The sequence below is a fragment of the Poecile atricapillus genome, chromosome W (assembly GCF_030490865.1).
Source record: "Poecile atricapillus isolate bPoeAtr1 chromosome W, bPoeAtr1.hap1, whole genome shotgun sequence".
NCBI lineage: Eukaryota > Metazoa > Chordata > Aves > Passeriformes > Paridae > Poecile > Poecile atricapillus.
The window spans coordinates 38,047,498-38,060,350 of NC_081288.1; the positions used below are offsets into that span (position 1 = coordinate 38,047,498).

The 12,853-nt window shown below is 38.8% G+C and overlaps 1 protein-coding gene across 1 annotated transcript in view; it reads right to left on the reverse strand.

The window, feature by feature from the left end:
- Positions 1–534: 534 nt before the first annotated feature.
- The window catches only part of LOC131592372 (synaptotagmin-1-like), a 336,297-nt gene continuing 323,978 nt past the window's right edge, over positions 535–12,853 (reverse strand). Inside the window, exons 10-11 of the mRNA XM_058863843.1 lie at positions 7,866–7,999; positions 535–3,644 (exon numbers count right to left, since the gene is read on the reverse strand). Coding sequence (XP_058719826.1) covers positions 3,438–3,644; positions 7,866–7,999 — 341 coding nt within the window. The 3' untranslated portion in view covers positions 535–3,437. The remainder of the gene's footprint in view (positions 3,645–7,865; positions 8,000–12,853) is intronic.

Here is a 12,853-nt window from a genome sequence, read left to right on the forward strand (position 1 = left end):
GGTATTCCTAAGAGCTGCAAAGATGGTTGGTGCATATAGGACCTGCAATACCTTCTCCCTGCTACCCCTTTCCCCCATAGTTTAAGCACTTATTTGATGATCTTTAATCTACAAGAGTTTTAATTTATGGTCATCTTAGAAGTAGCACTTGGATGTAGGTTAAAATATACCATCTCTCTCCTAATAAAAACTTCAACCACGCTTTAGCACAATTGTCTGGAATACTGATGTGTAGGCAACTACTTGTGAGTTTTTGCCATGGTCATGTTTTGATAGAGGATGGTGGTTTTTGAGGCAAATAATCAGGCTCCTGGGTAAACAAGGTAATAGTGCTTCATCTGCAACAGAGGTGGTGAATTCATCTACTGTAGAGCTGCTGGCTGTGACTGTCTTACTGATGAAAGCAGCTTTTCAGAGCCCCTCGAAACGTGCTGTGCTATTTCACTTGTGACACTTCAAAGTATGTGATTGTGTGAAAGTCCTGGAGTGAAATGCCTTTTCAAAATTTTAGATCAAAAAAGAAATGCCAGAACATCAACAGGAAATAAAACATTTTTATTGAATATCTGTGTAATATGTATGTTAGTTTAACGACAATTGGAAAACTCTACTGTGGGGAGTCACTACACAAAGTGAAACAAAATATAAACCACCTCATCAAAAATGAAGGTAAAATACGGCTAAAGTTGTCAGCTCGCGGGCCACGAGCGATATGGCAGGATAAAACACCCCAAACATTTCTACAAGATACAGAGAAAACCCACACAGAGAAACACTCAAGCAGGCAGTAAATATACACAAAGGCAACTAGGATCTTTCTACAGCATCAGATTCTAATACTTCACACAGCTTTGTCAGAAAGGTACATGTGGCTTCTTTGAGGATGAAAAATGTCATCTTGGTCACATGGCAGGTTCAGTCTCTGAGAATCATTGTACCTTACAAACCAGTTCTAGGGTGACGTTCAGTCTGGCAGTGTAGGAAGAGAAAGCATTAAGAATACCTTAACACAATAAGTCAGTCCTGGCACTTTGAACCTGCAGCTATCCTGAATGAATAACTGAAAGCTGGAGACCATGAAGCTCCTAGGCTGGAAAGCTGACTGTCTACTTCTTCTCTTTGGTGGGGTTTGGTCCTTAAGGATAAGATTTTAAAATATTCCAGCTTGATGCTTTGCATGTATGTGCCTGTTTCTATCAGAAAATGTCTCGCTTGTGTTTTTTCTATGTTTCATGTAAAAAAGAAAGAAAATGGATCTTGCTATTCTCACTTTCGGAGGTGGGGAGAGATACAGGCTTTTATTCTCCTCCCAGTAGTTTTACCCTCAAAGTACTGAAAATCAGGGGTGCTTGGCCATCCCTTCACTGACCTCTGAGATTGTCACATCTCTCCCAGAAGTAGAGCCTTGAGGAAGGCTGTGGAATTTAGTTTGCAGTGCACAGTTCTCTGATTACATTCATCTTTGTTAGACACAGAAGACTGATAAGAACAGTAACGGTTAATTCTCATGCCTCCCTCCAAAAGCAATAGCATTTCTCCATTTCTAGGGTCGTTTGCATTGCTGAAAATAATGAACTCTTCAAAGCATTATAAATATATTCACAGCTTGGAAAGATAAGCGAGGGGCCTCCAAGGATGGTACATGAGCTAGAAGTGATGCCCTGAATGACTTGATGAGATGGTGCAGCGGAGGGGCCATGCTGGGGAGCTGTAAGATGACTCTACGGGAAAGCAGCAGGGGCGAGGGCGCTTGGAAACGTAGAGTATTGCACAGGGCTTGACAAAATGCTGCGTGGTCAACCCATTCACAAGAGCATCCTTGTCCCCTGCATAGCTCTCCAGTTCTACATTGGTCCGTAACAACTGGAACTGCTTGTGCTATGCGTTCCTTCGGCAGTGCAGTAGAAGGGAATGGCAGTATTATTACAATATCACTACGGAATAAATTGATTGCTATCCACTGAGAAAACTACATTTCTAAGCACACACGGCAGTCACAGTGATACACAGAGCAGTCTTTCAAGACTCTTATGGAATGACTAATAGCTTCATAATAGTGCCATTTACTACATAATAACATTTAAAACATTTAAAAACTCCTCCTGAAACGAGCATCTAGTATACAGAAGAGGTTGCTTCAGTTTTCTAGAACTTGTTCTTTGTTTTCACTTTTTTTTTTAAAGGACAAATTAAAACTTAAGTATAAATAGTATATAAAAGGTCACTAGCTGTTCTCTTTTGGCTTACTTTGAAGTGCATTTAGAACTATGGCTAAATTTTGTCATCTTCTGATGGGATTACAATACTGTCTGTTTACCATGAAACTATTTTGTATAATAAACTCACACGGCTGTGTCTAAAAAATATTCTGCATTCCTTCTAATCTGAGTTAGTATCATAAAATATTTTGTTACAAAGTCTAATGTGCAAACTCATTATAATGTGAAATCGTGGATGGAATTCACAGTATGCAAATTTTGTATAAAGGTGATAATGGAGAGCTACTCTTGTTTTCATGGCAGCGTTTTACTACTGCTGCATCTCCCTCTTCCCACTCCCTGCACAACTTCTGCAGTGGTCTGTCTTCATATGTTAGATGAAATTGTTGCCTCCTGTGGAACTGCTTCCTCAACTTTCAATCTAAACCCATTTCAGTCTGTTATGTGTTTGTTTTGGAATATATACAAAAAAACTATATCCTGGCTTCTGGCTACATCTCCATGAGGTCAGCCATGGAATTGCTCAGATCATGCTAAGTTTCCTGTGAAAGAAGTCTACCCAATTGGATTTGCCCCTCCAAGATTCACTGTGGACGTGAAGTGTGTTATTAGGATGGTCCAGTTGAAAGCTCAGATTTAAGTTGTCCTTTAAGATGTCAGTGTAACACTACTAGTGCCTTACAAGTTGGATTATTTTTTTCTGGAATGCAGACGATACAATAGTTACCCTATAATATAGTATCAGCTCTCCTACATCTCAGTCAATTTACATAATTTAAAATAGAACATCTTATTAAAAACATCTAGATATACACAGATTAGGAAACGCTTACAACATACAAATACACAAACTAGAAATAAATTCTCAGCATACTGGTGTATATATACAACTGTGTGATACAATAAATAATTTCTGTCATGCTCTATCTACACATCATATTGCTTAAAAGAAGAGTAGATCTGGGGTGGGCAGTGGTGAAATGAAGTGCCTTTAAAAGGCTCTCTACATTTAAAGTTGTGCAAATTAAAATGGGAATTTTAAAGTACAACTGATCTGTGTCAGGAACACATGGCTGGAAATGAAAGGACCCATATTACTGAGGTATTTACAGATACTGGCTAAAGAGCACTATGTGGGCAAATGCAGAAAGGCTTCTTCTTCATCTTTTTCTTTTTCTTCTTCATAATTTAATTTAATTTAATTTAATTTAATTTAATTTACTTCTTGACTGCCAGCATGGCATCTACCTCCTCCTCGGGCTGTAGGGTGTGCCACTGTGCAATGGGCCGCCGGGGGTTGGCCAGCATGTCTGACCAGTGCCGCAGCTCCGCGCCGGTGCTGTTGTAGCCCACAAAGACTTTCCCGATGGCATCGTTCTTGCCAATCTTGTCATAGTCCAAAACAGTCACAACAATTTGCACTTTCTGTAATGAGAGAGAGAAAGAGCAGTGAGCATGACAGTAAGGGGAAGGTTGGCAGGGATGAATGTGGGGACAGCCAGCCATGGAGAAGTCATGAAGGGGGAAGTGTGTGACAGCTGGAGTGGATTCCCCTAATGAGAAGCAAATCCAAACTTCTGGTTTTGCTTCTTGTGAGCCTTCCAAATAAAATCAGCTTTACAACCTCCCTGTTAGCTTGAAACTTGCCCCCTTGCATTGAATAACTTCATATAGAAATAGAGGTTGTTTGTTTTTCCTTTAACAGATTAACAACTTATGGGTAAATTAATTCAAAAGTGCAATTTTACACACCCTTATTTTTTAAGTAAATAAGTTAACAACTAATGTTCTGAAACGGCTCTATGTTTGCAATGGTGTACTCTATTCTGTTAGTTGTTTTTCTACTTCTTAGCAACTCTTACCCATCCATCCAGTATGCTAGTCAGGTATTTTCAGATAAATTCAGAAGATGGCCCTTAAGGTTACTATGTACATAGACACACGTGTTCTCATCTCTACGCACGTGTGTGTACTTGTACATACATACAAGCATGTGTGTATACCGTGTATATTCTGTGTATTCACAGAGAGATCTAGAAAACAGGCTGGGTGCTTAAGGGAGTTGGAATGGATGTTTAAACCCCTGGTGTCTCGGGGCTCTGACACACTGGCACGGACTATAATGAGCTGATGCTGGAGTGCCACTTCTATAGGAATGGTGACCTCTGGTAAACAGGGTTAAACAAGTCCCACATGGTCTGTGAGCCCATCTGTCACAGCACACAGACAATTTTCCATCCATTTAGGCTGGGGCACACTGGGAGGTGTTTGAGCCAGGCATTTATGTTTGTAGTTGTGTGCACGTACACACTATTCTCATCTTTCAGGTCTCTAATATTTGTCAAAAGAGCATAGACAGCTATTCCTTCACTGGAGTGTTGTTCTTCCCCAACAGCACCTAAGACTTGCACAGTCTTGGGCTGATTTTGCTAAATTTTAAACACTTCTTACAGAGCTTTATTTTTAATGATGAACATACAGTTCTTTTCCTGATTCCAGTGCCAGCTTCCTGAATAGAAGGAAGAAATTTCCTGAAACACTTTTCCAGAAGGATCTCCTATTCTCTAGAATTAGGTTTTTGATATATCTACAATCTGGACCTCTTACTAGAATGATTAATTTCAGGGCTTGCAGTAGCATTATCTTGTAAAAGTAGCAAGACCAGGGTCATGAGATTTATTTTATAAAGTCCATTTCCTTACAGGATTGTACAGTTCACTGAGCCAGAGAAAGAGATGATTCCAACAGGCACTAAAGTATTTATATAGTTGCTGATGACAAAAGTATACATCGAACTCAAGATTTTCCCTCCCCAGAGCACTCATGATAAAAGGCAATATTCTGAAGCAGGTATTTCTAGGTGCCAGAATTACATTTCAGTGTTGCTGTTTGCAATACACTCTCTTTTAATGCTACCTCCCTAAATGAACACTTCTGTTTTAGAAGCATGGTACACTCACAGATATAAAAATTAAGCATGAGACTATTTTTTTACACTACAAAAAATGCTTGCCTGCTGCACCTAGAAGCTTGGGGATAGTTATTACTGGATTTTTTTTTTTTTAATGTTAATTATAAGACAAAAATGAGCACTGTAAATGAAGGACCCTTTTCCTTGCTCTACAAAGATGTAAGAACAACCAGCTCGGATAATTAACTTGGAGATGATTCTCCCCTCGTGATCTCTGAACTAAACCTACAGAGAAATGTGAGCATCTCTTTGCCTTTGTACTACATATTAAAGGAGCAGCTGCATGGCAAAACCCAAGAGGTGCTAGTAGAAAGCCCTGCCTCTCCTAATAAACACTTGGATTAGCAGTTTCCATGGTGTGATTAAGCCCTTTGGACTGAGAGGGCCTGGGGACACCACTGCCTACAAAGGCAGTCTGTTTTGCATGTGGCAAAATACGTGCCTGATGTGCTGGTAGCAACAGGATTTGACTTTCCTAGTAATGGGGTTCTCCCATTACCCTTGAAGACATCACTTTCTTTCTCTTAAGAGCCTGAACCCATAGTCACTTTTAAATTGTTGAAAATGTTAATGCTTGGCTCCTTTAAAATTATACAGATGTACTGTTATTGACCTGCTTTTCCCTCCATGACCTCTCTTTGTTCTCCAACAATCAAGAAACTTGTTTAACCATTATTTTTTGACAATGAAAGTTTGCTTAATGACTTTTACATGAATAACACATAAGTCACATTGATTCCTACCATATTGTCTAAATATAACATTTAAAATGTTTTTCTAATGATGAAATCACTTCAGTATCCATGATGAAGCAACTTCTAAATTTAGTCTTTTATGACTAGCTCAAAATACATTGGCAAATGACCAAAGTCCATAATTGCAGATTTAAAATTGGGGCTATATAATAGTCAAGTAGATAGCTAAAAAAGTCATTCTAATAAACTTATAAAAAAAAAAAGAAGGCAAAAATTTAAACCTCTAAACCACAATACTTTTAAAATAAACTATATCCACCTCAAAAAATGAGTTAGAATTAGAAGGCAAAATGCTCAAGTACCAAGAATGCATCTAACAAAGGTGCATGCCAAAGCTTTGACAGGGTAATTTGGAGAAAACCATTCCAGCTCCTCAATCCTGTCCCTATTTGGAAATCAAGATACTTGTTGCCTAAACTGCCACTGGATTTGATTAATCTTGTTTTGTCTCTAGGTCTTTGATCCTTGTTATGAAATCTTTCACAAGCACACAGACCAACTTTCATTAAAATCAAGGGAAATTAGCCCCCTCTGGATTTCCTCCTTTTTGATTCCTAGAATCCATAGACACCTGTTCATGCAGTAGGGCATGAAGAAATTCTAAATGGACAAGTGATGCATTAAAGTCACTGTGCCCATGCTTCACCTTGTCCAGTTTTGTTATCTTTTTTAGTACCAAGTCAGAAAAATGCAAGCACAGTTTTACTTGAAAGGTAGGACTTGGCTCCTGGGCTTCTCTCCAGCCCATTTGCTAACAAAATCCAAGATACAAAATGTGGAAATCCATACTGTACTCTCATCTAATGAAGAGGGCGCTCTAAGTTTTGTCCGAGGAATTTAAATACATTGAAACTTTTAAAACTACAAGTTTAAAAGCAGGGCACCTAATTTATACCATGACTTCTCTTACAATCCACAGAAGGTATTCAGAGATGTTTTAAATGACAGTCATTTAAACTGGGAGGCTCCTGAAAGGACACTTTCCCCACTCAGCTCCACCCAGAAAAGCTGTTGTGTTGCTTAACATCTCCATAGTCCTGGGGCTCCATGGCGAGGTGAGAAGCCAGCATGGAGTTCTTTTCCCACATGCTTCCTGAGATGGTTAAAAAAAAGCTTCTCTCTTGAGATAAAAGACAGTTAACATCAAAAGAAGTTAATTCTCCCTCGTGAGAGATGGCTTGTCTCCCAGTAGCTCAAAGATAGGGAACTGAATCCCTGGAAAAAAGTTACACGATGCTTTGTCCTGGTATTTCCCACTGCTAATGTAGGTGACTTCCATCTCACTCTGCTGACTCCTGAGACTTAATTTTAGGTACTGAGCTCTGGAAGTAGCATCTGGACAACTACTGGAGCTCTCCTGAGGCACTAAGAGAACAGGTACTGCAGTACTGACCCCTGAGATTCTCAATGCCTTCTTCCAAGGGAAAAAGTTTTCAAAGTGTAGTGAAGAACTGTAAACAAGGTTTGTAAGAATTAGGTGTTTTACTTTAAGGGGGTATTATAGTGCTTTCAAAAAACAGGGCAAATAAATGCACATGGAACACAAATTTATCTGATAATGCCAATTTATTATTTTAAATAATTTAGGGAAAAATGTTATATACGGTTTTTCTTTTATCTCTATACCTTTTTGCTGGCACTTTCCTTCACTATTTTCCTGTGGATTTATTTTTCCCCCAAATCCATTTCTGTTAATAGAAAATGTCAGTTATCCATTTCTCACTGATGAATCAAAGCTTCCTAAGTACTTCATATTTTATAATTTCCCTCTTGAAGCAGTCACACTCATCTAATGTAGCACAGGGCTGGCACCTAGGTGCTAATGAAGGCATGCACATGTGATAATTAACAAGATTCCTGTTAAATATTTATAAGGGCTGAGAAATGGAATGCAGAGGAAAGACAAAACACTGACATTACCTGAATTTGCTCGAATGGTACTTCAAAGCTGAAAGACTCGTTGTAGTAGGGATTCAGAGTGTTCTTTTTAATTGTAGTCTTTTTCTTCTTCAGCCTCTTACCATTCTGCATCAGATGGATCTTCACATAGGGATCTAAACATTCAAAAGAAGAGGCAGAGCTAAGAAGGAGAGTTCAGTGTGTTTTCTACAAATTTTAATCCCATACATGTAAGAGTAGATTTAAAAAAAAAACCCAACGACATTTACAGCTTGTATTTAAACAAGTTCTTAATTTCTACTACAGAAAAACTCTCGTACAATTGTGAAGCATTCTTGATGGGAAAAGGTACAAAGTATTCATTGCATTATCTCCTTAACATCATGAAGGTGGAGTAAATTCCATCTAACTTTGTTCCAGAGCTTATTAACCATCCTGCAAGCATTTCTTAGCAATGGTTTGTGGGTGGTTTTCCGAAGACCAGTGAGTGCTGCCAAACGCACACAGCAGGTACAGAGTTGGCATGGCCAGATGCTCTACAACCACCTAGCAACTATTCCCATCACTCCCTGGGCAGGTGCTGTGTCATGGTTTTCCTGTCCTCTGACCTCCCTGGTGAGCTGTGATTGGCAGGAAAGGACTCTGTCCCTTCAATACCAGCCCTCTGCCCCAGTGCTGCAGATAGCCAGAGCCCATGGGGGCTGCAGTGCTGGTGTAAATTTCAGATTGGCTTTGCCACTCTCTACTGAATTCCATTGTCATTTCAAATGACTTCCAGTGGCAAAGGAACTCATTTGGTATCTAATCAGATGTTCCTTGTGCGAGCAAATCTTTCCTGGACGTTACAGTGCTGATGAGGTGTCTCACTGATAATTTCAATTCAAGTTTTGCCTGCTTAAAAGAATAGCACTGTGAGTTCTTAATCCATTACATGAGAGTGAACTAACATTCCTCCATGGAGCTGTTAATTAGCAGTACCATCACTGTGTTCAGCTATTTTTCTGTTTAGGCTTACTACAAAGCAACATTTGAGGCCTCTCAAGCTACTGGAGTCACTTGATCACAGTCTACAGTTCCTTGGAAGGAAGACAAATTTTGGTAGTAGATTCTTCAAGACAGCAGAGAAGGGTATAAAAAGATCCAATGGCTGTCAGAAGGCTGTTAAAAGACTCAAAGTTCAAACAGAAATTAAATCTGGGTAGGTTTACGTATCAGGCAAGATGGGATTGTAAGGGTTCCTTGTGGCTGCACAATTTATGAATTAAGGAGTATCATATGAGGAGTAAAATGCTAGCAAAAAGCCAACAGAGGTTTATTTCTTTTTTAATACTGAGAGGAACATCATTGCACACAGGGTTTTGAAGATGGAAAGGAGGCAAATCTGGCCTTCTTCAACAGTGGTTGGTACTTGAGAAAAACTCATCACTTTCGCTGAGGCTCCATGCAAAATGCAAAATTGTGCTAACTTCAAAATGATGGTTTAGGTATACCTAATATATACACTAAGAAAGATTAGTAGTCAATGAGTCAGTGGTAGAGTGTTAAAAATGAGAATGAGGTAAGATGCTGTAAAGATATAATTTGAGTTACCACACTGGAAGGCTAAACAGTACAGTAATATATTATTATTAAGGGCATTAGAACAGAATAATTTATTAAAATAAATGCAGGTGATATAAGCCAATTCTTCGCTGATCTGTGCCTTTGCACAGACAATATACACAGGTTTGATGATTATTCATATGTCCTTAAGGAACTGTGAAGTAAGATTTATAAAGGGATGCAGAAATAGTCCTATATTGATAACAAAATCCATATTCTGGAGAAGAATATTTTTAAACTAGAAATCAATGTATGTGGATGCTTGTAGATCTATGAGTACATTAATTTTACATTATTTGCTTCTACAGTTTCTATCTTTATGCTTTTATTAGAGGAAAACCTGACCTAGACAACTCACAGCCATGGGACAAGACCCACAAGATAGGTTTCTGTGGTTTCTTTTCAAGTCCTGATCAATTTCTTCTGTTTGTCAGTCTGGGGAGTTGAGTAAGGCTCAGTCAAATGCCAGTTGTTTAGTAGGAAAGACCCAGAGGTGCCACTGTAGTGCAGAACTGAGTGGCAGAGGTACCAAATGGAGCACAGAATGGGAAGTAACATGATAAAATAATCCAATTTTCTTTTATCTGAGGGTAAAATTGTCATGCCAATCCAAACAGAAACTTATCACTTACCTAAAACCATGTTCCTTCTTTTCTTGTTTCACAGGAAAGCATTATATAAATTTACTCATCACAAACATTTAAAATCAGAACAGGGTGTCCAGCTCAAGTAAGTGGGCCATAGAGAGGTTTCTAAGAGACCTTTGAGATTTTGTCTGAATTTATCCTCATTAGATGGTATATCCACATCCTTGTTTTTGAAGTATCCTGGTCCTAATTCTCCCCTCTCCTCACTATTCTGTGTCCCATACATGGGCCCTGCTACCACTGCACCATCTTCACTTACATTCTCCCATCTTCCACAACTTTAACTCCCTCAACTCCCCAGTAATCTATCTGCTTGCACTCTACACAGAAAACCTGATACCTAAGCACAGACTTTCTTGTGACTTCATGAATAAATCTCTGAAAAAGACAGATTCTCTTCCACTAAATAACAGAAACCGAACTGCTTGGAATCAATTACTGGAAGAAGGGATGATAATCTAAAGAAAGCAGAACCTCTGGGAAGTGCCAGTCTCCAGTGATTTTTGTGAGATAAGGTTTAGCGTTAATGGAAACATCTCTCTACTTGCAACACAACCTCAGTTCTGGCCCCATTAGTCATGCTGAGTAATACTTTAACATGCAAATAGTCTTACTGAAGAACTGAGACTAGTAAGGATGAACTGATATTGCAGCCTGCAATGATAAATTGCCTGTTAAATGCTGAGCCTGGTCATAAAGGGCAATGCCAATGAAAATAAGCATTTCTCTTTATGTACCCTGGATAGTTATTCTAGAGTAAATATTTCTTTATTATATTTATATATTATAAATATATTAAAATATTTGTATTTATAGATATATTTATAGATAATATACAATGTATATATTAAAATGCATATTAATATATAATTAATAAATTATATTAATTTTATTTTTAGGTAGATACAGTCAAATAGATTGATCCCCAGAATATTCACTTCTCTCCATGGCTGAACATCGAAGTATTTTTAACGAGTTTGATTCCTTTCAAGTAAACTGGGACCTAGTACCACATTACATCCACAGGTATCTCTGGATGGGCCACACCCATCTATCCGAGACAAAAGATGTTCCACCCAGATGTCCCTCGTTGAAGGAGACAGAATAGCTTTGTGCCCCTTGCTTAATAATACATTTTAACCAGTATGTGGGACTGAATAAAACTGTTCTGTTTATTCCCTCATTAACAGTCTACCCAAGGTCGCTAAAAAGATGTACAATTCACAACTAATTGTGCATTGTGGATCTCACAGTAATGTCTCAATGGAGGCTAGCTGAACTGCTTTTAAAGCATGGGGGAACCAGCTGACACATTTTGTTTTCCTGAAGTTTGCAGTAAGATGCCAATACATTATTTAAGAAGTAATCGACATGGTATGTAATACCAAGATTTCTACAGTAATCTGGACCATGAGGCATATATATATATATATATATATATATATATATATATATACACACATATATATGTATATATATAAAATGGAAAAGTACTACCACTCAAAAGAAGAAAATTGTGGCAAAAGATAATATGCCAGGAAAAGATAGAACTAAAGAATGACTGTTTTTCAAAGGTTTTTAAGATAAGAAATGTTAAGAGGGGTAAGTAGCTAATGAAAAATAGTTTTCCACATAGGTAGGAGAGAATTCAGCACACAAATTTCCATTTCAGTGGGTATCAGAAAAAAAGCATCAACAACATAGTCAGCTTGGGATGGTTTTATTACAATAGCTTATTCTGAATGGAAACAGAAGGATAGTGCCCATCCTTTCTAAAATAAAATAAAGGCTTCTGCAATCTAATCAAAATATGAAAAGGAAGGCATCTACAAGTTGATAAATTTGAAAAATGCCACAGGGGATAATACTGGAATTGATTGTGTGTGGAGTTACAGTCCCGAGGCTGTGGGCAGGGGGAGCTTAATGGTTTGAAGAAAAAAGTCCCATGCAGGTCTGTGCAGTGAGATCAGAGAAAACCCTCTACAAGGGTAACATGATTAACAGGAAAAAACGTGAGCCAGAACAAACTAGTCATAGATACAGCTGAATAGTTTCATATGACAAAACACTGTAATAAGATGTTCTCAACTAAAATGTAGAAATGGTGAAGAAATACGGTGCCAGAACTGCCTCCAGCTGTATTTTTGTCTTCAAAATGTTCAGGATAACTGGGTGCTCATTAGCACGTGTTTTTTTCCATCAGAAGAAAATTTATGCACAATCCATGCCAAGGCTCAACATCACTGACATTTAGAGCAGAAGTGTCAGCAGACAGTGGAGCTTCCATTCCAGGAAGCAGAATGAATTCATGAAGAGCTTGGAAATTGATTCAAGAGGTAAAGAAAATGAGGTTTGGAAATGCAGCTTTACAAATTTCTGTGCAAATGCAGTTAGGACAGAAGTGACACGCAGGGTTCATTGTTAGTTCCAGGCTAAAGAGCCACTCTCATCCTGGAATGCAGCAGCGCGGTGGAAAGCCAAGGAAACACCTAAGCCAGGGGCTTAGACCAGAGCTTGGGGCAGGGTCAGTACTTCACCCTTAGCCTGTTCCACTTCTGTGCAAACACGTTTCAGGTGAAGTTCTCCTGGCCAGCAGTGGGGAAAACAGCCATTTAATACAGCAAACAGCCTCACTGTATCCGGGATGGAGGCCGGCAACACCTGCGTACCTCTGGAGAGAAACAGCAGCACAGGCCAGAGCTGGGCTATGGAAAGCAGAAGGGCTCTAAGAGCAAAGCAAAACAGGAAAAACTTTTCTGG